Source organism: Cheilinus undulatus, linkage group 9 (genome assembly GCF_018320785.1).
Source record: "Cheilinus undulatus linkage group 9, ASM1832078v1, whole genome shotgun sequence".
Lineage (NCBI taxonomy): Eukaryota > Metazoa > Chordata > Actinopteri > Labriformes > Labridae > Cheilinus > Cheilinus undulatus.
In genome coordinates, this window is record NC_054873.1 from 5,088,318 (window position 1) to 5,110,366 (window position 22,049).

The window sequence follows — 22,049 nt, forward strand, 5'->3', positions numbered from 1 at the left end:
ATCTTTCATCCTTGCACAATAAAGCCCTAAAAATAATGGACAAAAAACCCATCCGTTAGCATCACTGCCACATTTTGAAAAAATACAATCTACTGAGCTTTGAGAGCTTCATGCACCTCTCTTTCCTTAAATTAGTTTTTAAATGTATTAATAATCTTGCCCCCGATCCCTTATCCAAATTTGTTTGAAGACAGAACAGCAGAGTAACAAGAAGCACAGTGAATGGAAACTGTAACATACAAAAACGTAGGTCAACATTTGGAAAGTCAGCCTCCTCTGTTAAAGGCAGTAAACTCTGGAATTCATTACGAACTGAAATCAAACTAATCACAGGTTTAAAATCCTTCACTGCAAAGGTCAAGTGCTGGTTGAAAGCAAACCAGAGCTGTAATCATCATCAGTCTGCCATGTTTTTAACTTCCTATTTGAACTGGTTCATAGAATTTGTTGTTTTTTATTTGGATATGTTTTTATTGTACCGTTGCTCTGTAAACTCTTGTGCCATTTTATGCTGTTAAATGTTGTACATTTTATGAACTGTTTACTCAGCACATCAGATGCCTGCTCTGTTATGGAACTATGTTAAACTGCATCGTCCCTATCAAATAAATCAATTCAAATTCACATTTTGTAAAGTCTGAGATTGTTGCATGTTGTGCTTGGAGTTGCAGACTCCTTGTTTTTATCCATCAAATTTATGAAAAAGAAAACTAAAATAAAAGAGAGAATGCTCTTTAACTGTTCAATATTTTCATGTTTTTTTTAAAGTTGATTTTTATGGTCTCGGTGTTGACTCTGACTCAACCCCCAAAAGTCTTGGTCTCAGTGCAATCTGGTCTCAGTCTTGGATAGTGTGGTCTTGAGCACACCAGGACTGGGTAAAGGCATGCATGAAAACTGGTGCACATATGTTTCATGACTGGACAACAATGGTCTGTTTGGACTTTCCTCTAAAACAGGGGTGTCAAACTCAATCACAGAAGGGGTCGGATTCTGAATTAAGGTCTAACCTGAGAGCCTAAAAGGGTCAACTTTTAACCAAACTGTCAACCTCTTTTTCACCAGTAATAAATTATGGGGGAAAAAAATAGCACTGATGCTAAATGATTTTGAGATTCAAAAAGTCAAAATGATAAGTTAAAAGGCTCAAAATCTGAAATAAAAAGTCTAACTTACTACTTCAAAAGGTCAAAACGTGAAATTAGATGTTAAAATAATGCTTTTAAAAGGGAAATATATAAAAAGAAAGTCATAATCATGTTTTATAAGGAAAAAATATGACTTAAAATTGAAAATGGTGCACCTAAAAGGTCAAAATATGAGAAAAAAATTGAAAATAATAAATCAACGAAGTCAAAATACGAGATAAAAAGTCAAATTTTAAGTTGAAAAGGTCAAAATATGAGACAAAAAGTCAAAATAATAAATGTAAAATTTCAAAATATGAAATAAAAGTCCATATAATAGATCAAAGTCATAATTGTGCAGTGCAAAATTGAAAATATGAAATGAAAACATAAATACATTTCTTTTCCCACATTTCTTTTTTGCTAATTAATTTTGCTCTTTAATTTTTTCCCATTTTTATCACTAAAGAATATTTGATATCACCTAGGTTATGTTAACATTTTTACACTGGAGGAAATCTGCAGGCCTCATATTTTAGGGACAGTCATAATAAGAACATGATATGATCTTGCAGGCCGAGTGTAACTGTACCACGGGCTAGATTTGGCCCCCGGGCCTTGAGTTTGACACCCCTGCACTAAAATGTACAGGAAATGCACTCCAAACAATCTCTGGTCAGATTGGCTCCACATTTTAATGAACTGGTCCGAGAGATTTTATCAGAGTGACGCCACATTTTTTCCCTCATTCCTTCATCTATTTGGTCGCTCCGTTAAGACTATGGTATGGGTGTGTGCTTCGCAGGTATGCTGCACATACTGAGCCTGAAACCATCTCTTCAAGCAGACCATTTTCAGTTTTCAGTTCTGCACAAACTTTGTGGATGGAGCTGTATGAGATGGATTTACCCGATGACAGGCGTGCTGAGTCAAGCTAATCCTTCGCTTTGCAAGGTTAACTTCTTGAACCGTGGTTATTTTTCTAAAGATTCTCTTATGAGAGGAAAACATCTGACTAATCAAAACACTTGTTGTCTACGGTAAGAGTCTTGAGGAAGACTTGATCAATCTTTCAAGGTTTTTTTTTTTTTTTTCTTGCTTTTTTTTGCTTGAACACATCCCTGACAGCACAGTAATGGGCTCTTTTTATTTCTTTCTTGCAGTCATCACAGCCTGTTTTATGGCTGCCTGATGGAGCAAACTATTATACCTGTGTACATATTCTAGACATCAAAAAGCAGAAAAATCTATTAAAATACATTTCTGAAAACAGAAGAATTAAAGTTGGAATCATTCCAACCCATCCTGTGTGATAACCTAAGTATTTGTGAAGTTGAAGTTGATTTCACTACTGGGTTTTCTGTTTTTGTTTTTTTTTAGTTTGTCAGTCTCCCTGTTTGGAGGGTTTTCTGGACTTTGTTGTCAATAACTCTGTCAAAAAAATCGGCATTTAAATGCTGTTTTAGAGCTGTGATTCAAGGTCAAAGCCATTTACTCACACTGATTACCACAGTTTTGATATAAACTGTGTATTTTTGTCTATTCACAGTATTTAATTCTCTATTTACGGCTGTTTACAGCATGTTCATGTGAGCTCCAGTGTTCCTAGAATGAATGAAAGTGAGTGATGAGAAAAATCTGAACGATACAAAGTGCAGAAACCTGCAGACAGTCTGCACCATCTGTGCCTTCAGCACTGACATCCATCCATATTTTCCATCACACACACTCATTCACCCACAAACACTGACCCCCTCCTTTAACACCCCACCCCCCGGCAGATAATAGCTGAAAGTTGGACTCGACATGGATCAACATCAATCAATACTTCCCCTCCTCCTCTCCGTCTTATTATCAGCACTAATCTATATCTCTTTGTCTCGTTTTCTTTAGAGACGCCTCCTTCACTCCCTGTCTTTTTCTCCAAATTACATTAAGGACAATCCCGTGTTTTGAAGGTGTTTTGAATGACCTACATCGGAATCAGACAGAGGGAAAGCAGGCCAGGACAGGAGCCAAAGGGCAGCCGGCGTCACTAGAAAAGCAGTCAGGAAGAAAAGGAGAGGAGCGTCGATTGGAAGTTGATTGTGGTGATTTCACTTTTGCTGTCTTTTTTTTCCCTCTCTGACAAAAGCGTGGAAGAAAGAAGGGAGGGAGGAGGGGGACGAAACACAAATGTCTGAGAGTCCTTGCGGGCTTCTCTGCGTCCAAACAAAAACAAAAATGGCAGCGTTAATAAAAAGCGATCACTAATGCTCGTCTCGGACACGATGGCCGCGGGCGTCGAAGGCGTGGAAACCACGCCGGCATTCTTCGGCGAGCCTTGGTCTTTTGTGGGGCCATGTGTCACACTCAGAAACTTCCCATCCCGAAATGTACTCCCCTGATAAAGGCAGAATGGAGAGTGTTAGGCTTTTCATTTGGCGGGGCCATTAACAGGAAGGCCTGAAAGGACTGGAAATGAACCCAGGTTTGCTCAGGCAGGGACGCCCTGCGCCTCTTCTGCTTCTTTTATTTTTCCTTTTTTTCCTGTTGATTCCTCCGCCACTGACCCGAAATCATCATCTGCTGCTTCAGGCGCTGCATGGCCGGGCTGTGAGAAGAGCTCCATTATTGTCTACAACTAATAAAAACACATAGACGAGCCGTGCTGCTGCACTTTGGGACACGCTCCAACATGAGCACAAACAAATAAACCCTGTTTATGTTGACTCAGGATTTAAACTCTGGTGTGGGGGGGCTTTAATGCACATTGATCACCATTTTTCTCACAACTTTTCTGACATTTCTCAACTTTTTAAGTCACAGATGTTACTGAAAGTCCAGAGTCATACCATAAGATCCTCTTGTTTTCATATAATCTGGCTTTTAGATAAGAAAAAAACTGTTTAATTATCAAAGAGAAAACAGGTTTTAACGAAGTAATTCCAATTAAATAGAAATATGTAATGTAAAATAAGTGACTGAATAAATATTCTTCAAGTCAGTATTTAGTAGAGTCACCTGGCTGCAGTCACATCACTGAGTGTGTGTGGATCGGTCTCAATCAGGCTAAATCATCTGGCTACTGCAATTTTAATCCATTATTTTTTGAGCAAGCTCTGTCAGGTTGCACAGGGATCGGATGGGAATAGCCCTGTTCAAGTCAAGCCACAAGTTTTCTACTGGACTGAGGTCTGGGTTTTGACTCAGCCAATCCAGAAGATTCTTCTTGTTGTCTTTAAACCATTTCTATGTAGCTTTCGCTGAACGCTTCAGGTCATTGTCTTACTGTAAAATAAATCTTCTACCAAGATGTCTCTTGCAAACTGGATAAGATTTTTTTTATTTTGCTGCTTTCTTTGTTCTTCCCCTCTACTTTTACAAGCCTTCCAGGGCCGGCTGCTGAGAAGCATCCCCACAGCATGATGCTGCCACCACCATGCCCCACACTGGGGAAGGTGTATTTGGGGTCATGTCTGATGACCAAAAAGCTCTGTTTTGGTCTCATCAGACCAAAGAACTTTCTTCCTCTTGACCATGGAGTCTCCCACATGCCTTTTGGTGAACTCTAGTCCAGACTGAATCTGAGTTTTCTTCAACAGTGTCTTTCTCTTTGCCACTCTTACATAAAGCTGCAGCCAACAATTGTTGTGTGCAGAGTCTCTCCCATCTCAGCTGCTGAAGCTTGGAACTCCTTCAGAGTAATCATAGGTGTCTGGCCTCTCTCACTAGTCTCTGTCTTGCACGCCCACTCAGTTTGTGAGGACGGTCTGATCTAGGCAGATTTACACATGTGACATTTTCCTTCATTTCTTGATGATGGATTTAACTGAACTCTAGGGGATGTTCAGAGCCTCGGACTCCGATGCATGACTCCATGTCTGTGCCCCCCCCCCCCCCCCCAGAGACCCCTGGTGACCCTCCAAAGGGTCAAGACCTCCACTTTGAAACACAATGGTATAAGGTTCTTTTCAGTGCTTATTTGTTACTAATGGGAGTTTGAGATGAACTGTTTGACCTTGTTTTTGACCAAGAAGTACGAGGTGTAACTTATCTTGACATTCATTGAAGAATCAGCGTTTTTCTGTTGTAATACTGCAACTAAGCACAAATTGCACAAGGCATTAAAAAAACAGCAAATACTGAAAATACGGCAGAGCCAAATGTTTAGTCATGCTGCTAGCTTAAAACTCTTCTAGCGATCTATTTAAAGATTACAAGCCTGATCACAAACTTCAACGCTCAATTTTACCTCTTGTCTCTACCATTACAGACAGTTGGTCTGTCTGTGCAGTCTGAGATACACTATATGGACAAAAGTATTTGGCCACACCTGTTAATTACTGAAGTTGTTTCGATTAGACCCAATGTATAAAATCAAGCATCCAGCCATGCAGTCTCCCTTTACAAACATTTGTGATCCTAAATGTTTCGTTCTACAGAGCTCATTGACTTTAAGTGTGGTACTGTTATGGATACACCCTTTGCAATCAGACGGTTCATAAAATTTCATCCCAGCTGCAGCTGCATGCAAGCCTTACATCACCAAGTCCAGGGCCAAGCATCAGATGAAGCATTGTAAAGCACACTGACACTGGACTGTGGAGCAGTGGAATTGGATTCTGGCTGTGGGTTTGGCCGATGTCTGAACAGCATTACTTGCCTGACTGCACTGTGTCAGGGACAGAGGGTTTGGGCTAGACCCCTTATCTCCAGTGCAGACCAATCTTAATGCTTCAGCATACAAACATTTTGGACAATGCTATGCTTCCAACTTTGCGGCAGCAGTTTGGTAAAGATCCTTTTCTATTCCAACATGACTGTACCCCAGAGCACAAAGAAGGACTTTAAAGACATGGTTTGATGAGTTTGGTGTGGAAGAACTTGACTGGCCCACACAGTGCCCTGACCTCAACCCCATCCAGCACCTTTGGGATGAACTGGAACAGAGATTGTGAGCCAGGCCTTCTTATCCAACATCAGTACCTGACCTCATAGATGCTCTGCAGAATGAATGCGCACAGATTCCCACAGAAACACTCCAAAACTTGTAGAAAGCCTTCCAAGAAGAGTGGAGACTGTTGTAGCTGCAAAGGGGGGCAACTACATGTTAAAGTACATGAGTTCTTTAGCCTACACTGTATTTTTTTTTTTTTTTTACAAATATAAGCAAAGCCTATGCTGATGGCAGTGCCAGCAATTTAAACATTTGCTGTAGGTTAGAGATTTTCTCCATGTATATAATCAAGTAAAAGAATCAAACTTTACTTTGGTTTCATCTTTCAAACAGTGAAAACTTCTTTAGTGAAACAAATCCTGCTTCAGTTTCTGTGTCGTGTTGTCTCTCCTCTCTCCTTCTGGCTGCTTTTTCGTCTCACTGAGTCACTCCCAGTGTTTTCCTCATATGTCGTCCATGTTGGCGAGTGTTGTGTGTCAGCTGAGAGCTCTGACAGCTTCACAGAGGAGCTGTAGCCAACCGAGGTGGGAACCATTAACCACAGCGCCGAGAACCCACACTGCCAATGTCGACTCTTCTGTGAGTGCGTGTGCCGAGCTCAAAGAGAGGCGTGATGGTTGTGAATCATTTATATTTCACCTTTTTAGCTGATGGGATCATGAGCACAAATCTGTGAAGTCATTCCGCTGACAAACTCCGTTTAACATCCAGGCCCTCAGTCTGTACTGTTCTCTCTTCTTATGTCTCTGAGTGTCAGCTAGCCTCTTCCAACACTTGAATACACTAACAATACCCCTATAGGAGCCTTCTTTGTTTATTTGTAAATTATAGCCTCTTTTATATGCCATCAATTCAGAATCAAGAGCGGGAAATTCTCCTTTGGGTTGCAGCTAGAGGCCGTGGGTCATCACACGTATGTGAAAGTTTACCCTGAAGCCATGCTCTGACTCCTCTCTAAAACTGCTAACAGTTGGAAGTTAACTTTTTTGTTTACATACTTCTAGCTTTATAATATTCCTCTATTTTATTTTTCAGGTGTTTATTGGGCTTGATTTATCCTTTTGTTTGGTGTCTTGGGTTTGGACTGTCTAATCACATTTAACCAGTGGTGGACTCAAAAATTTTGGGGCCCTCGAGCACATGCACGGGGCCCGCCATATCTTATTTATTGCTTCCTTTTACAGAACAATAATGTCAGGATTAACTAAAGTAGCTAAACTTTCACACTGTCCACAGGGCCCCTTTATTTTGAGATGTACCCAAATTAAAACAGATAAAACCTCTGTGACTACAAATTAAACCCTGATAATTCCTGAAAGCAACGACTCTGAAGTTTCTCCTACCAGTGTCAGAATGACTGTAGTGCTGGTTGTCGTCCAGTTACATAAATTAAAAGATATAGATTCTTAAATTGTAAATTACCTACTTATAGCTGTGATATCCTAGCTTGAAAACGTAATGGAGCCATAGCCACAGGCCTGATAGAATGCAAGCAAAAAAAAAAAAGGTTATAAAACAAACCAAAAATGACTGTTCAGTAGTGGGTTTTTTTGTAGAAATATCCAAGTGGATTTTAACATGCCCATTTGGAGACTCCAAATTGGACTTCTGGTAACCAGAAGTGATGACTTGGGTGAGTACCGAAGTCTGGCCAAGAGGATCTGGCTGCAGACCACTATGGTGGGGTGTTTTTGGCTCAGCTGTGACAGACCTCTACAATGGGGCAATGTCAACTGTGGGGCAGGAAGTGATGCACGTTACCGGAACCGGAACCAGAATGACGTTCTGAATGACATATTTCCCACTTGCTGTCAGAGATTACAGTAAGTGGCTTTTTCTCACAGCAGAAGAATTTTATGATTTAAAAATTAAAAATTTACTGAGCCAGATCAGATAAGTTTGAAGAAACCAAAAACTAAGGAAAACTCAAAGAGGGTTAGGGTTAGGCACCCAAACTCTAAAGATTAGGTTTAGGGTAAGGGATGGGAGGATAAACATAAAAATAACACGCCACAAACTAAGGGAAAACCCAACAAGGGTTAGTACAGCACTTACTGCCTCATGGTCAAGGCTGCCCCGTTGTAGAGGTCTGCAGCAGATGAACCCTAAACACCCTACTGTAGAGGTCAGCAGCCAGATGCCACTCAAGCTCATTAACATTGTGGAACGGGTGCCAACACCTCTGGTACAGTGTTAATTTTGCAGCTATTTTAATTTTAGTCTCAGTCTTTAAATGAAATGCAGTTTAGTTTTAATCACATTTTAGTCATTTCTATCTTTTTTAGTTTTAGTCTAATTTTAGTCGATGAAAACTCAAAAACACTTTAGTCTAGTTTTAGTCTTTAAATGAAATGCAGTTTAGTTTTAGTCACATTTTAGTCATTTCTATCTTTTGTAGTTTTAGTCTAGTTTTAGTCGATAAAAATTCAAAAAAGATTTTGTCCAGTTTTAGTCCAACCATTTATTCTCTTGCATAAATCTGGTACCAAATCATGGTAGTGTGTTTTCTGCACTCTGCCAAACCTGGGGTCCCTGCTTTCTACAGCTGAGAGGGAAAAGAGATACAGCTACAATGTTTTTTTGACAGATTTACCTACAGTCGAGAAAAATCACGGATTTTGAATTTCCGACGAAAACTACATGACATTTTAGTCTAGTTTTAGTCATCTTGACCAAAACTAAATGTAGTTTGGTCAGTTTTAGCCATCACTGATGTTTTTTTGTTAGTCTTAGTCTAGTTTTGTCATGGAAAAAACGGCTGTTGATGTATAGTTTTAGACATAGCTTTAGTCAACGAAAGTAACACTGCTCTGGTACCTAACTGGATGTCAGATCTTCTTTTTGGTACCGTACCACCCTAACATGACCCAGTGCCACTCCAAATGAAAGGCACAGAATACCACGTGGAATAAGGATAATTTCTGTAAGCCTATTCTCATTTTATTTTTGCAGAGTATGATTGTCTTTTATGAATTTTGCTGCAGAGTTATGTCTCTGCTCTCATGCATGCTTTTTATTTTTACGAGTTGTCTCTGACTTAGTGCTGGTAGGCTACATGGTGGCTGGATAACTGAGTGGTCTCCATTGCTGTCTTTGGTTCAGGATATCTTCGGTTCAATCAGTATCCAGTGTAGACCCTTGAACAAAGTCTTTAGCAACATGAACATCTGTTATCTTTCAGATGTATGCTGATTTAGCATCTGCTAAATGACATGGTACATGAATCTGAGCTGTGTCGTTACATCGAGAAGTCACTACCACATGTTGCTATTTATAGTGGAAAAATTGTATCAATTGTACCAGTCATTTTAATTCTCTTTCAGAGGTTTCCCTCTCAACGATGATCTGGATGGATAATGGTTAGTTTATAATCATTGTGGAGGGAAGGAGAGATCATTGATAAGTGATGGCCTTTAATGAGGCGCAGTGCTTTGCTTGGTCTGATGGTGAGCTCGTCTCAACAAAAAAGATAAATTATAAACGGTCAGACCATGCAGGAACTTTGAGCACTGCCTCTAGTCTTTTCTTGAATTTCTTGACCTTGTTGGTCTCAGTATGAAATGCTTTAAAGGTATTAAAGTAGACAGAGACACATGGCAGTGTCACAGTGTTCCTGTGGATCAGATCCATGAATGAGAGAAAGAAGTTTCTGACTTTTACCTGGGTCAAAGTTTAGCCCCTCATCTTTTTCATTGTTGCTGATGTTGCCCTCTCTGTCCTGCAGTTGGTTGATATTTTAAGGTGAGAAACATGCATTTATTAGTTTATCTAGAGTTTTTTTAGTTAGGGGGCCCAGGCCCTGACTTATGAAGAGGGAAAATGAAGTTTATCATTACAGTATTTTACTTTATGATTCAAATAAACTTTTAAAAAACAAACCAAAAAAATAAAGATTTTGCAACACATTCTTTAAATATTACATAAACCTTGCAAGTCCTAACACATTCATAAGACTGTAAAAAATAATAAGATTATGGGTTATTAGAGGTTATTAGAAAATTTAGTCAAACATACAGGGCAGGGTTGTTTGGAAAATCGCAGTTGAGAAAGGTTGTATTAATTAGTTATGAGAATGACAGTAATTTTGTGGGGAGTGCCACGCTGTGAAAGACTTGAACCCATGCCGCCTGCGTACATGGAGCTCTATCAGACCACAGATGTGTTTGAGACAGATGTATGAAAACTGGCATTGAACTAAAGTCATGAGTTTTTATTTCTCTCCCGTTTCTGTGTTTTGATTCCAGGTCTTGGTCCCTCTCAACGCCAGGGCGTTGAAGAGCTGATCTCCACAAGTCCGTCTCGCTTCGACCACGCCGCTCTGTTCACCATTCTACAGAAAAGCACTCTGCAGCACCGCATGAATGACTCCTTCTCCTGCCTGGTACGTTCACTACAACACATTATTTCTCTCTCTCTTCCTCCATGACCTTTTTTCTGCTCAAAGATTCTCCCCTTCATCAGAGATCTGGATGATGTTTGACGTTTGAGTTTCTGATGGCTGTGCTCTCTGTTCGTCACTCTTTTCAGTCTTTCACTGAAATGTAAAATAAAAGCTGAATCATTTTCTTGGAAATGTCTCATTCTATAAAATGTATTTTGTGAAGCTTTTGTATCCTTTATATGAAGAGTACCTAAACTTTTAGACCTCTTTTCTGATGTGAATACATGTGGATATATTAGTCTTTAGTGGTCTTGTTCATTAGTTAGAGTCCAAATCTCAATACATGAATGCATAGTATTTGAATTCCATTTGCACAGGGATTGGGTCTGAGCAGTCCTTTTCAAGTCCAGCTACAATTTCTCTATTGGACTGAGGTCTAGGCCACTCCAGAACATTCCCCTTGTTATCTTCAAACCATTTCTGTGTAGCTTTCTCTGTATGCTTCGGCTCATTGTCTTACTGGGGAATAAAACTTCTCTCAAGCCTCAGTTCTATTGTAAACTGAACAAGTTTGTCCTGCAGGATTTTCCGATATTTTGCAGCCATAATTTTACCCTCTACCTTTACAAGCCTTGCAGATCCACTTGCTGAGAAGCATCCCCAACGCATGATGCTGCCACCACCGTGCTTCACAGTGGGGATTGCGTGTTTGTGGTGATGTGCAGTGTTTTGCATGTTGTCTGATGGCTAAAAAGCTCATTTTTGGTCTCACCACACCAAAGAGCTTTCTTCTAATTGACCATGGAGTCTCCCAAGTGCCTTTTGACTGGTGAAGAACCCGGCCAACAGTTGTTGTCTGCAGAGTCTCTCCCATCTCAGCTGCTGAAGCTTGGAACTCCTTCAGAGTAGTCATAGGTGTCTTGGTGGCCTCTCTCACTAGTCTCCTTCTTGCACACTCACTCAGTTTGTGAGGGCGGCCTGATCTAGGCAGATTTACACATGTGCCACGTTCCTTCAATTCTTGATGGATTTAACTGAATTCAGGGGGATGTTCAGGGCCTTGGGAATGTTTTTATATCCATCCTCTGAATTCTACTTTTCAATAACCTTTTGTCTGAGTTGCTTGAAGTGTTCTTTTGCCTTCATGGTGTAATGGTAGCCAGGGATACTGATAAACTGATTTTACATTACAAATTTTTATGAAATTGACATTACTTTGAAGAAATCTGTTGTCACGTTGACATTAAAGGATTTTTGTGTCTTTTTTTAGTTAAAAAAGCCAAATCATATGGACCAAGATTGATTTATAAAACCAATTAAAGGGTAAATTATTAAATACTTTTTATAGGCAATGAATGCAAGGTCAGCTCTCATTAACACAGAGCTTACAGCCACCGCTCATTTTTTCTCAACTATTAACTTCAGTAGTAGCATCTTCAGGACTATACCATCATATCCACATTTAAATTGAATGCAGTTTTAAAAAAATGTTCAATTCATTTGCTCATAGCCTGTGAGAGAACTTGGGCTGCAGAGCAGTCTGACTTATCTTATTGCACATACTGTATTTGGTCTGAACTGGACTTTGCACATTGAGAAAGCTTCTGCAAGTGTTATTTTAAATTAACAAAACTGTACATCCTTAAATAAACTCCAACAGTGCCTGCCAGGAGGACCAAGTATGCAAAGACACAGAAAGGGTGTAAGACAGATAAAATAAGCTGTGTTTGCTGTGCTTCCTCTAAAATCCAGGACCAGTATTTATCTCTACATGCTGAACCATTTTGCTTTTTATGTCTTTTCTGACAGAATATCTTTAGGATTTACTCTCCAGGGAGGACAACAAAGACATCAGTTTGTTCATCTGGGCTCTAGAAACGTCTGCAGATTGTTTTCCAGCTTGTCTTGGATATTTTCCAACACTTAGTGACTGATCAGCTGAAGATTTATACCAATAACTCAGTTTAGAGGTTAAAACATTCATTTAAAAGCTCCTGTAGAAACCATTAGTTATCAGGCCTTCAGGTTGAAAACACTCTCTTTCTCTGTGTGTGTGTTCAGCCTGGGGGCTCTCTCACACTGATTGAGAGGATAAACGCTCTAATCAATACTTTCCAAATAGGAACATGACCCTCATAGAAAACTGCTGGCCTGACTCAATAGACGGGGGGAGAGAGGAGGGGTAAAGCCTAAATAACTGTGTGAGGGGGGGCTGAAACAAGCCCAATCTGTGTTATGTTGTGTGCAGCTGAGCGAGGACGGTGAACCCCACATGGAGGAGACAATATTCACTTTAACTGTTGTTTTTTTTTTTATTGTAACGTCTGAAGCTTTCTTTACACCATGGCTCCTCTGTTTACTTCAAGTAAGGGCTACTTCAGAACCCGCTGGAGTGGATAAATCAAGGTTATAAGCCTTGATTTTAATGCTCATTCAGAGTGGAGAGGGCATGCCTACTAATGTCATAATTAAACAAGTTAAAAAACTTCAAAAAGCTAGGTACTAAAGTGAGCTTCAGTCTTTGTTTCCTACAAAGCAGGAGAAGGATCTATAAAGTTATCACAGCGTTTCCAAGAGTCAAGAAGTTCAAAGAGAGCCACACAGTCCAGAACAAACCTGGCAAAGGGAAGAGGAGAAAGATTTCAGAGACTCTAAAGAAAGCTACTGAGAGATGTGTCTAAAGACCCCAGAACGACTGCCAAGACACTAGTGAAGGACTTAGCCAAGTCAAAGAAGACCATCACTAGAGCCCTGCAGAGGAATGGGCCAAGAAAAAGCTCCACCTCTGCAGAAGAGACACCTTCAATCCAGACTGAAGTCTGCTAAGAACAACCTGGAGAAAGATACTGATACTGGAAGCATGTCCTTTGGTCAGATGAGACCAAACTAGACTCTTTGGTTGTAGAGACGTTGGTGATGTTTGGAGAAAGAAGGGAGAGGATAATATTGTCAGCTTGGAATCTGTGTTTACTGGAACAGCTGGGATAAACAGGACTAATATTGTATATCAAGTTTGAATTGAAGAAGTAAGCCAACCAGAGATCAGCATGTATTTCATATAGAAACATATGACTGGCCGAACGAGCAAAGCTAACTTGTCAGGCCATTTAAATGTCTGTTTATATATTAACCTGTTTTTTGTCTAACAATCCCTTCTAACTGTTCAATCAAATGTTTGAATATATCTGACATTACCAGAACCATCTTACAGCACCTCCTATTGACTGATAAACCCTGATATACAGTAATTAGCAGCTAATTTCTTAACATACTTCTTGCACATTCAGGATAAAAATATGAAAGAGGGGAGGAGTTTCGCAGGTATTCTGGACATCACAGAGACTCTCATAAGAATGAATGGACTTCCTGTTGTCTTACCTTCATAACCATACATTTTTGGAAACGAGGTGTTAGCTGAGTCGGGAATTGTAGTCCCAAAGAAGACCATCACAAGAGCCCTGTATATGGACTGAGGGGTTGGAGGCCAAGACCAAAGTCCACTTCTGCAGAGGAGACACCTTCATGCCAGACTGAAGTCTGCTAAGAACAACCTGGAGAAAGATTCTGATTTTAGAAGCATGTCCTTTGGTCAGATAAGACCAAATTAGAGCTCTTTGGTTGTAGAGATGTTGGTTATGTTTGGAGAAAGAAAAGAGAGATGTATAACCCAAAGAACACAGCAGTGTTAATTCCGTCGACTAAAACTATTACTAAAATGTTCGTCAACAGCCTTTTTGTTCCATGACAAAAACTAGACTAAGACTAACAAAAATAGATCCATGATGACTAAAACTGACAAAAACTAAGTTTAGTTTTAGTCATGATGACTTAAACTACACTAAAATGTAATGTAGTTTTTGCCGGACATTCAAAATCTGTGATATTTCTCCACTGTGGGTAAATCTATTAAAAAACAATACATCTCTATCTATTCTGCCTCTCAGCTGTAGAAAGCAGGGACCCCAGGCTTAGCAGAGTGCAGAGAACACACTACCATGACTTGGTACCAGATTTAGGCAAGAAAAGAAATGCTCGGACTAAAAGTTCAGACTAAAATGTGAGGACTTATTATGGACTACAACTAGATAAAAAAAATGTGCGTCTTCGTTTGCTAAAACTAGACTAAAATTTAAATGCATTTCATTTAAAGACTAAAATTAAAAATAGCTGCCAAAATTAACACTGGAACACAATCCCCACAGTGAAACACAGCCTTGGGAGGATTTTGCTGTCGAGATGGTTCAGTGGGTCTGGAACTGGGAATCTGGTAAAGGTGGAAGGAATCATGATGACAGAAGGACGTGAAGGTTTTGAGGGGAACTTCAAGCAGTCAGCTGCAAAACTGGGTCTGGGTTGTCACTTTGTCTTCCAACATGAAAACAACCCAAAACACACACCGTCCCTGATGAAGAATTACCTCTAGAAGACCAAAGTAAAACTTTTGACTGGTCTAACCAAATCCCTGACTTGTATGCCATGAGAAATCTGTAGGGTGAACTGAAGACCAAGGTCTATGCCAGAAGACCATCAAATCTGGAGGCGCTAGAGAGACTGGCCGAAGAAGAATGGGCTGGGATTCCTCAGGAGACGAGTCAGAGACCAAAACTACAACAAGCAACTGCAGGCTTTTGTCAGCAAAAAGGAGACAGAACTATTAGCATCAGGGGCACTTATAATTTAGACCATGGTAGTTTATTTTTCTCTGTGCCAGGTACAATAAAGGAAGCAGCCGTAATAAAAATAGGATGTTTGGAAAAGCTGTGTTAAAAAAAATCCTTCCTTGGTTTAACAGCATTTGGGAAATATTTTGAAAAATGAAATTGTCTTTAGGGAGCTAATAATTTCATCCTCATGTGTCCATGGGCAAATAAACGTGCTCAGAGTGAAGTTTCAGTGTGAGAGATAGAAAGTACCTCCACCTTTCTGTCCAAGGTGGGGGTTAGTGCAGATTTATTTCCTCTCTTTTCAGAGGGTGGGTCAGCTTTTCATTCATTCTATTAACAAAATAATGTTACAAATATTAGAACCAAACCAGGTTCACTGCAAGGCTCATACATTAGCAACCATACTATGTTCAAACCCACCTCTTCCATCCATGTCAGGGTCAAGAAAGTGTGCCGTTCTTGATCACAGTTCAGAGCACTCACACTACACAAACAATCTGGACTTTGGGAGTGAAACTACTTGGGAACGGTATGGATTCCTCACATGACCAAGTCCAAAATGACAGTTTAGGTATAATCTCCGTGAATCCAACAAATGATGGCAAAGTTTGAAGGTAATCTTTCTTTTTCTCATTATGATTTCCAGTCCAAATGTCAGAAATCCTAACATTTGCAGTCCAGACTAAGCCTGTCATGATGGAGAAGTCTAATGTAACAGACTATGGATCATTATCCAGCACTAAAAGTGGCAGAAACATGAACTGAGACAGGTTTTGAGCAGTCGGGTCACTCGTGTGTTGCCTTGTGTTCCTAGCAGCAGAACGAGGAGATGTTCACCGCAGTGACATCTGTGCTTCTTTCATTTCTCTACCTGCCTCACCAGGACTCCTTCCAGCTCTGCAATTAGACCGATCCATTCACGCCGCCCCTCCAGCTCGCTCTGCTCAGCCTTTTGTGAGAAACTCGAGAGCTTTGTGTTCCCGCCTGAGCCCCTTTTCAGCAAACACTCTGAGAAAAGGCCAGTGCCTCGGCGTGGGGGACATCTGTTGAGAAGTGGTTTGGATTCATGTCATAGCCGGGGTCATATTTTATTCACAAAGTGTTGAACCCAACAACAACAACAGTAATTAGGCAGAGATTTGGTTTGTAGCTGGGGCCCCGAGAGCGGCTAACAGGAACAGTGTGGTTCTCACTCATGATTGAAGGAGAGAGAATCTGCTGCTGGAGCACCGGGGTCACCTTAAATAGTTTTCTAATGCGTCTGAGTATGTGGCAACACCAGGAGAAGGAAGTTTTTGAATAAAAGTTATCCCAAGTTATAACACAGAGGTACTGAAATCTTTGTGACAACAACTTTAAAGCACCTACTACCTCAAATAAGAGAGGAAAGTTTTTATATCTCCCATTAAATGGCCCAAAATCTCAACCTGACACGCCAGATGGATTTGTTTTACACATCCATTCGGTAAACCTCCCATAGACAGTGTTTGGGAAAGGGCAGAAAAACTTGAAGGGTGATTGGATGAACGTTCTGTCCATCACATCTTTACGGGCCAATCAGAGCAACGAAACACCAAATAAAGCTAGTAGCAGTCACATAAAGCCCTTTAGAAGATCAAACTATTCACCAGCACATACCAGAAGAGGACTCTGCATATGTGATTGTGAGTTTCCTTCACTATTTTCTCCATCGATTGACCTACCCTTGAATTTTCTGTTTAAAATCAAAGACATCAGGAACTGTGGCTTATTGTTCGCCAAGTTAAATTGAAAATATTTTCAGTTTTCATTCTCCAAACTCAGCTGGATATATTTTGTAACTTCCTAAACTTTGATATCTCTTAGATAATATCTGCAGGAAAGCTTCACTCTTAGCTGATGTCGTCATTGATCACTGGCAGCTTGTTGTCGTCCCGGGACCCCTCACCCCCCTTGAACCTCTCTCTAGTGAAGCGGAAGGAATAAGGTCATAAGATCATAGAGAATAATCAGTGAAGTGGACAACATCTGAAAACCAGCATTCACCTCTACACAGTCTTTTTAATCCACATAACTGCGGCGTAAATCTGCCCCACTTAGTTTCCCGTCTATCTTCAGCTCCTCCAATTTCAGACAATAAAACATCTTGAGATGTCTTTACTTTGAGTCTCCACCTTTACTTTGTGGGTCACACACATCTGTGCTGTCTGAGCATGCTGCCAGCAAATTAACTTCCTGCAGAGCCTCTATAGACGTCCATAATTGCTCAGCTCTATGCATCCACACGGTTCAGTCCTATGCTTCTTTCTTTGAATATGAAGTCTGGGCTACATTTGTGTTAATGAACTCATTCTACAGGAGAGAGGTTCAGTTCATATGAAGAGACGAATGCTGATGAGATTAGGTTTTCATATGCTTTCTATGACAGTTGTTATTGCCTGTTAAACATCAGAAACACTTTGTTTAGCATTGAGCAAACAGACAATAAGATATTAGGTTGCAGTACAATATGGAAGTATGAACCTTTTCAGGATGCTTTTAACCATTTTAGACAAGGTGCAATGTTTGTGCATTCAGTAAAAATTCATCAGTTCCGCAACGAACGACTGATGAGCTGCCACGATTCACTAAAATACACATTTGGAAGGCAGATGGGATGTGTTTCAGGCCCTTTAGGCCTGCTCAGAGTACACGATTCTTTTGGTCCTTCACCATGGCACCATGTCAGACTATGCAATCAAAATCTTTTCGTCTTGGCTGACAGCCTGGCCACACTACAAGAGTGGTCCGGACCGCTAAGCATATGCTGACGTCACCACTGTCTCCGCGACTGAGTGCCAGTTCACAGGTTGTCGGGGGGCGGGCCAAAGAGTGTCCACAACTCTGCAACAGAAGTGCTCTGTGTGATTGTAGCGGTCTTTTGCTCATAAAAAGGAAAATAAGAAACAACTGTGGATTGGATTATGGATAATAAGTATGGATGTATCAAGAGAAGGACAACATGGACTGGCTCTCCTTCAGATAGAACTTAAGGTATGCATGTGATAATGTAAATGAAATTAAATTAAATTTACACATTAGTTTTAGGGAATAATCAGGGATAAAAGTGGTAAATCTAGTAAATGATGATGCAAAGATAGTGAGCAAATGTTCTCCTGTTGGTAGACGTCAGGATTCACATCGTTAATGTCAGGTCAGGGTGTCAGACTAAACAACGATGTACGAAAAATTCTGGCATGCTAGTCTTGTAGAATCGTGGTCGTGAGGAATTGTAAAGAGTCTTGGACAGGTTGTTAATTATGTCACACTACAAGACCGTTTGTCGTTCCCAACTCTAAAATCAGGCTCGAGTTTTGACGACGAGCTGCGACATCGCAGTTGGCTTAAATCTGGCTGAATTCATGTAGTCTGAGCCAGCCTTTTCTCCTCCACACAGAAAACTTGGTGGATGAAAAGTCTTTTTAATGTCGAGCAATGACACGGCTGACCTGTGCTACAACGACGGAACAAAGAGACTAACTATCAAAGATGACGCGATGTCTGGATAATCCATCCATGCATTGTCTTCTTCTTATCCAAAGCTTGGTCGCAGCAGTGGCAGGCTTCGCAAGTCAACCCAAACATCCTTCTCCCCAGCAACACTTTCCAACTCCGTCTGGGGGATTCCAAGGTTTTCCTGGACCAGACAGTATATATTATCTCCCCAGCACATTCTGGGTCTTCCCTAAGGTCTCCCTCCAACCTGGAAGACCCCTAAGGGGTGCCTGAACTACCTCAAATGGCTCCTTTTAATGCAAAGGAGCAGGAGCTGTACTCCCAGTTCTCTCTGTATGTCTAAAGTCCTCACCCTATCTCTAAGGTTTAGGCCCACCAACCTTTACCCAGAGTTCATGACCATAGGTGAGGGTTAGGAGGTCGATCAACTGACAAATCAAAAGCTCTGCCTTCCGACTCACCACCCTCTTCACTACAAAGGACCAATACAACAACCCCAGTACTGCTGATGCTGCATCAATCCGCCTCTAAGTGTCCCGCTCTCTTTACCCCCACTCATGAACAAGACGCCGATATACTTGAAGTCCTTTACCTGAGGCAGTTGGAATGAGGGTCAGCATGCTACCGTGAGACACCACACCTGTCAGAATGGAAATACATGCACAAATTTCAAAATAAAATCTGATTCAACTTCCAGTTAGAGTTAGGTTGAAGGTTGAGGTAAGGGCTTGGACACCTAAAGTTAAAGCCGCAAACCTGAACTGCAAAACCTGATCACAAAACGTTTACTAAAGCCAAGTAAGCAGTCTGCTTACAGGAAAAAAGCTTGTCCTCCATGAAAACTTTCAAACTCAGCTAGCATAGCTACAGCTAGAGCTAACAAAGCTATGTTATGCACACAGATAATGTAGTTATGTAGCTGACATAGCTTGATTTACAGCCAACAAGGCTACGTTAACCACATAAGCTACACAGGTAGCATAGCTACACAACTTACGTGGCTAAAGCTAAGTTAGATTTTTATGTTTGCTGATGCTAAATGTCAGAGCTAGTGGACTCAAAGGAATTTAGTAGTAATGGTGATCCCTGAAAAATAAGATTTCCTGAATAAAATGAGGAGAATCTTTTAGAGAAGGCTAATGCATAAAGTTTCCAAAAACAGCTCCTCTTACCCAGAGGTCCAGACCCCGGCATGGTCTCTTTATTTCCAGACAAATTTCAGAATGATGACACAAATAAGAATAGTATTTCTGTATATTTTCTGAGTGTCCGTTTTTGAAAACTAAAGCATGTCATTCTGTGTGTGTCATATGCCATGCTGACATCCCTCCAACTGTTGAGGTCACTAGAATTTTTGGACCAAAACTGATTTTATCAGCCAAAAATGTTGCAGAACTGCGAGGTCAAACCTGAAGAACCCCTTCTTTCTCCTCTGTCGGCCTCCTGTCAGACGTCTGGACTTGTGTAAGGAGCGACGAGCCAAAGCTGTTGTTGATTTGGAGCCTCATGCTGCTTTCACTTTTCTGGGGGTCATATCTTTTTTTTTTTTTTCTTTTTTTTTCTGGAGGCAGGCGACGGACGCCGGCGCTCTGACACGGAGACGAGCAGCATCGGCTGACGGAGCTAACGAGGCAGTCGGCTCGTTAGCCGCTAATTGAGCGGTCAGCGCCAAGACTGGAGTTTGCCATCTGTTTGTCACAGAGGAACATCTTGTCGCTTCACGCCTGCCGACAGCCCTCCCCCCCCCTCTGGTGTGATATTAATAGCCGGAGCTCACAGACGGACCGAAAAACGAAGAAAGGGAGCTGAGAAACGACAAACAAACTGGAGGGGAAGGGGTGAGAGGGGAAAAAGGGGGAGACACTAAAAGGCCTGCAGACGAGGAATCTGCCAGGTCCAGTTCACTCCGACAGAAAGCAGCATGTTTACCAGAGTCAAAGAAAATACTGGAATTACTGGAAACCATGTTTCAAGTCCTTAAATGGTCTGTGAGGCTGTTAGACATACAGAAAACACCAAACCCCAAAATGTTAATATCATTCTGTGACATGCACTAATGAACAAAAATCTTCAGCATTTCAAGTTTGACTCAAAATTTGATCATGTGACACTGTTCACCTAGAAACACTGGCCTTCAAAGTTGAGCATCCTTTATTAGTCTGACTAATTTCTTATTCTTGGCTGAGCAACAGCAGCAGCTGCTGCAGATGCCTGGAAAGGATGCCTTAATACTGTTTTCATGACCTCTGCCAAGGAAGTTATGTGATAGGGTGGGTTTGTTAGTTTGTTTGTTAGCTTTGTTTGTTGGAAGAACTGATTCGATTTTGGAATTGATCCGGATCACCATCAGGATCCAGGAATTTTTTTAATGATTCTTTACTATTTGGGAGATAGGACTAATGACGGAGGTCTGCGCTGTTACCACTTCACACCAGGAGATGGCGGACATGAGTAACTTCTATCCCAGCAGCATTTTGGGTGTGTTTCTATTCAAACTTTTGGAGTTTATAGAGTTTGAAAGACACACGCCTGGTTGAGGAGACGAGTAGGAGCGTAACAGAGAGAAAGACAGCTAATTGTAGCCAGAATACTCACAATGCTGGGAGGAATAGAGGAATATTCACCCTCTGCCATGACTTTCAGTCGTCCGGTGAGACCATGGGTGAGACTGTCAGCGCATCTGTTGGCACCGGTAGGCAGTGCTTCCGCCATGACAGTTCACACATAGTGAAGTCAATGCTTTGCCTCACTGTGTATCCACCCCACCGGGAGGGAGTAATAGGCGAGTTAGATTTGGGGAATGATCTGGATCCAGGAATTTTTTAAATGATTCTTTACTATTGGGAGATAGGGCTAATGGCAGAGGTCTGCGCTCCCGGAGTGCTTTTCTATTTATTGATGCATGACATACAGAGCATTCAGAAGTATTCAGAGCCACTTTATTTTTTCACATCGTTATGTTGCAGCCAGATGCTACAGTTCTTAAAATTCATTTTTCTCTCATTAATTTACACTCAGTACCCCATCACGACAATGTCATGACTCCGTGAATTGTGACGTGGAATAGAACGTAGCCAGTCAAGAAGCGAGCTAACTGAGGAACAAAGAAGCATGGCTGACCTGCTGAAGCATCACAAAGTTTTTTTTTTTTTTTTAAGTTCGGGATTTTTCCGTTAAAAATAGTCCCAAGAACACCACCCTTCCCTCTTCTTGTATGTCCTCTTCCATGTTGCGTGTTGTGTTATCAACACCCCCACCGCACGATGTTGCCACCACCATGCGTCACTGTTGGGATGATATTGGGAAGGTGATGAGTGGTGCCTGGTTTCCTCCAGACATAATGTTTAAAATAGCTCGTAGTTTCATCAGACCAGAGAATCCTGTTTCCAGCAGTCTGAGAGTCCTTCAGGTGTGTTTGTGCAAACTCCAAGCAGGCTTTCATGTGTAGCCACTCTGCCATAATC

General features: G+C 41.1%; 1 protein-coding gene across 5 annotated transcripts in view; it reads left to right on the top strand.

The window, feature by feature from the left end:
- Positions 1-22,049, top strand: part of cadps2 (Ca++-dependent secretion activator 2) — a 343,471-nt gene that overhangs the window by 198,525 nt on the left and 122,897 nt on the right. For all 5 annotated transcript variants that reach the window (XM_041795900.1, XM_041795903.1, XM_041795901.1 and 2 more), the window contains exon 12: positions 10,311-10,447. In XM_041795900.1, the coding sequence (XP_041651834.1) occupies positions 10,311-10,447 (137 nt within the window). The remainder of the gene's footprint in view (positions 1-10,310; positions 10,448-22,049) is intronic.